This window comes from Ziziphus jujuba, chromosome 10, assembly GCF_031755915.1.
Source record: "Ziziphus jujuba cultivar Dongzao chromosome 10, ASM3175591v1".
In the NCBI taxonomy this organism is placed as follows: Eukaryota; Viridiplantae; Streptophyta; class Magnoliopsida; order Rosales; family Rhamnaceae; genus Ziziphus; species Ziziphus jujuba.
Genome location: NC_083388.1, coordinates 6,344,609 through 6,348,484, shown reverse-complemented (window position 1 = coordinate 6,348,484; position 3,876 = coordinate 6,344,609). Strand labels below are relative to the sequence as shown.

Below are 3,876 nucleotides of genomic sequence, written 5' to 3'. Positions count from 1 at the left end.
CCAAAAATTTCTCATGATATAATTTTGTTTTTAAAGGGAAAAATAATAGGAATTATAAATGAATTTGATTATTTATTTATTTGTTTATTCAATTGAAATCAACATAAGGAAGCCTCTACCTTATTTTCTAAACCTACAACTGTACACCATGTTTTTACCAAATCATCAATGTATCTGTGTTGAAATACCATTTATTCTAAAAGGATACCATTTATTCTAAAAGGTTAAGTTGATAGAATGTATACTTTTATTTCATTTATATTTTTCTCTTATGTACGGTATGCTATATGTAAATCCACATTTTTTGGGGTTTCTTTTTAGATCCGTACATGTGTTTTTAATTTTTTCGGTGGAGTTATTGAGTTTTAAACCCAATACTTCTTGATGGAATGTGGATTTTTATTTTATTTATATTTTTCTCTAACAATCTGGAAACTTTGTAGTTTGGCATAGGTGGCTTCTCCTTTGGACTGAGAGTGCATATGTGCAAAATTTTGAGTTTATGTATCAGCTTTAATTTATTGAAAACATAGTACACCTAATGATATAAATTATAAATTAATAATACATAATTTGTGTAGGTAAATTAGATGGTAGAAAAATTGGAGATTTTCTAGCTCTAAATTTTTTTTGGGTCTAGATTTTCTACAGTTGCAATAAATGTTGTCATGTGAACCATTTAAAAATAATAATACTTAATGTAACTTGAGCTCTTAAATTTTTAACTTACCTGGTTAATTAATATACAAAAACCAATATAAAAGATAGATTTTCCAAAAGAGGGCACACAACTAATGGCAACGTTCTTATTCATTCAACTTCTTTTACATCGAGAAAGTTGGAAAAGACAAAAAAAAAAAAAAAAAAAAAAGGGCAAAAAAAGTACTAGCTTCAAAATACATGGAAATTAAAAACCCAGATAGCCATATTGGCATACCATTTAGGAAAGCTGATGATAGATCAATGTACCGGCTGAGATTATTAAGAAGCATAAGCACTTAATGGAAGCCTAGGGCTAACCAAAGCAGCAAGAGGAACAGATTTCTGAAGTGCAAGGCCAAAAGCCTCATCCATATTCAGATCCACCACATCAGCTGGTAATTTCCAATCAAAGGAATGGACCAACGTCCCCAAAATATACTCAACCAGGACAATTCCCATTCTTGTCCCAGCACAGATCCTCCTTCCAGCGCCAAATGGAATCAGCTCGAAATCGTTCCCTCGGGGATCGATTTTCGCATTTTTCCCACTCAGAAACCTTTCAGGTGTGAAATCCAATGGGTTTTCCCAAACTTCAGAGTCCCTCCCAATCCCCCATATGTTGACACTCAGCCTGGTGTTCTTTGGGATGTAATAGCCGTTGACCTCACATGCTTGGGTTGAGACACGTGGCAGATTGAGAGGGGTCGAAGGGTGTTTTCTGAATGTCTCTTTGCATATTGCTTGGAGATATGGAAGCTTTGCTATGTCTGATTCTTGAAGCCTCCTTTGCCTTCCTATCACTCTGTCCATTTCTTCGTGAGCTTTTTTGAATATGGTTGGGTTTTTCATCATCTCTGCTAGTGACCATTCAATTATGCTTGACGATGTATCTGTCCCTGCTGTGAATAGGTTCTAATTCGGACCAAAAAAAAAATTATTATGGTTAATGAAACCCATGTTATGCTTCTTGTAGTGCATTAAAAATTTTTGATTTTTGAAGATATATCATGTTGCAGGATATATAGAATCTTGAATTTCTTTTTTTTATTTTTTTTCTTTTATAGTAGTATAATATCATCTTATTTTAAAAAATAATAATAAAATTAAAAAAATAAACTAAGGTAATGGTTTTTTAGCCAACGTACATGATTCTCTTACTGGTCCTATATGAATAAAGACAAGAACCGAAAAACGCACAGATAAAGATAAGAGATGCGCATGCCATTGGACCTACAAAACCCACTCCATGAGAGTCCATTTTCTCACACTTCCCACTCCCAGTTGGACATACGGATGGGACCCACACATGTGAATTCCACGGGTTTTTTTTTTTTTTTACAATTTTTTAATGATGACTATAATGTAAAATATTAAAGCGATGTCATAAAAAAGTTTTTTTTTTTGGGTCAATAATACAAATAATTATTTGCATTTTCCAGTCAATGTTTTATTTTGTTTTTTTAAGGATTTGACAGTAATAAACAACAACCCAAGTTGTTGATTTTATTGGTGCGTGTTTTGAGTGAGTGAGTGAGTGAGTGATAGAGAAAGAAAGAAAGAAAGAAAAAAAAAGTCACAAAATGACAAAATAAACCATGCATGAAATTAATAAATGGAAAAAAAAAAACAAGTGGAGGGGAAAAAAAAAAGAGTATGTAACAGAGAATTGACTCAAGACTTACTAAGAGAAGAGCTTTAATATTAGTCATACTGAGTTTCTCTCCGGCGGAATTTTCCCGGTTAGCCATGACAATGTCGAGAAAATCCGGCTTCCCTTTGCGCTCATGAGCAGAAGCAGTATGCTCGTCGATCATCTTCGACAAAAGCACATCGAATTTCCTATGCAACTTCTTCATCCCGCGCTCAATGCCTTGTAAATCCATCCAAGCGATCGACGGTATGAAATCTCCAATGTTGAAGAATCCCGCCGACGTCATCAGCTCCACCACCATGTCTTTGAACTCGTTGGATTCCGATCCTTTCGTCACGAAAACCCTCCGGCTCAGTATCACCTGGCCGATCATATTCGCCATCGAGTAGGTCAGCATCTCCGGCACCACGACGGGCTCGCCTCTCTTGCTCGAGTCGTACATGGCGCGGAGCATGTGACCGAGCTCGATTTCGCGAACTCGAGCCCAGTCATCTAGAGCTTTTCCTCCTAGCATGTGTAGGTTGCTTAGCTTCCTAAGCAGTTTCCACCTCGGTCCGTAGTCGGCGAACACCATGTCCTGAGCATCGTAAGCCAAATGGGTTGCTCCGGCATTCGGAGGCCGGTTCGAGAAGTTCAAGTCTAGGGTTTTGAGGAAAGCCCTGGCTGCGTCTGGTGTGGAAGCAACCACCATGTTACACGTACCCATCTTGAGGTACATGACTGGGCCGTACTTCTTCGCCATATTAGCTAGGGTTACATGAGGCATGGAACCAAGTAGAGGAAGAGCTCCAATGACCGGCCAGCCTTTCGGACCGGGAGGGAGTTTCCCGGATTTTTTCCGGAGAAAAAGAGAACGGATTGAGAATTGGGTTATGAAGAAGATAATGATTGCAGTTGCAATTTCCCGGAATAGGAAAAATTGAAAAGCCATGGGATTTATGGAAGGAAAAAAAAAAAAAAAAAAGAAGAAGAAGAAGAAGAAGAAGAAGCTTTTTCAACTGTTTTTCTGTTTGATATTTAATTAGAAAAGCAGAAGAGATGGATTTGTGTTATGTTTTGCCGAAAACAAAGGTGGCAAAGCATGAATTATAAAGCCACCACGATATGGGTTACATTTGGGTGGGTTAGGTCAGGGCACGTGGTTTTGAGAGTTAGCTAACAAAACTTCTAAGACCTTTTGGTGCACCATCATGTCTGATGATCATTTTGGCATGCTAGCTTTTGATCAATTAACCTCTCTGTGGTTATAAATATTATTATTATTATTATTTCAGATTATATCAGATTCGATTCATTGATTTAAATGTGTTTTATATTATAGCTCAATATAGCATTATAATATAGATTAATAATATTATATGGGCCATATTCAACATGATGTGGTAAAACTTAGGGTACTACTATTCAATTTTAACTATTATTAGTATTTCACTTGCTAACTGCTGGTATTTGAATATTTTCTTCACTATTTTGGTATTATTTGATACTAGCTCAGTTGTGACATTGTCAGGTGACATAAAGTT

General features: G+C 36.3%; 1 protein-coding gene across 1 annotated transcript; it reads right to left on the bottom strand.

Moving 5' to 3' along the window:
- Positions 1-781: 781 nt before the first annotated feature.
- On the bottom strand, positions 782-3,429 carry LOC107410717 (flavonoid 3',5'-hydroxylase 2). Its single transcript, XM_016018186.4, has 2 exons — positions 2,385-3,429; positions 782-1,614 (listed from the first exon to the last, which is right to left on the bottom strand). The coding sequence occupies exons 1-2, from the start codon at positions 3,282-3,284 to the stop codon at positions 982-984; spliced, it is 1,533 nt and encodes a 510-aa protein (XP_015873672.3). The 5' UTR covers positions 3,285-3,429; the 3' UTR covers positions 782-981.
- Positions 3,430-3,876: the final 447 nt, after the last annotated feature.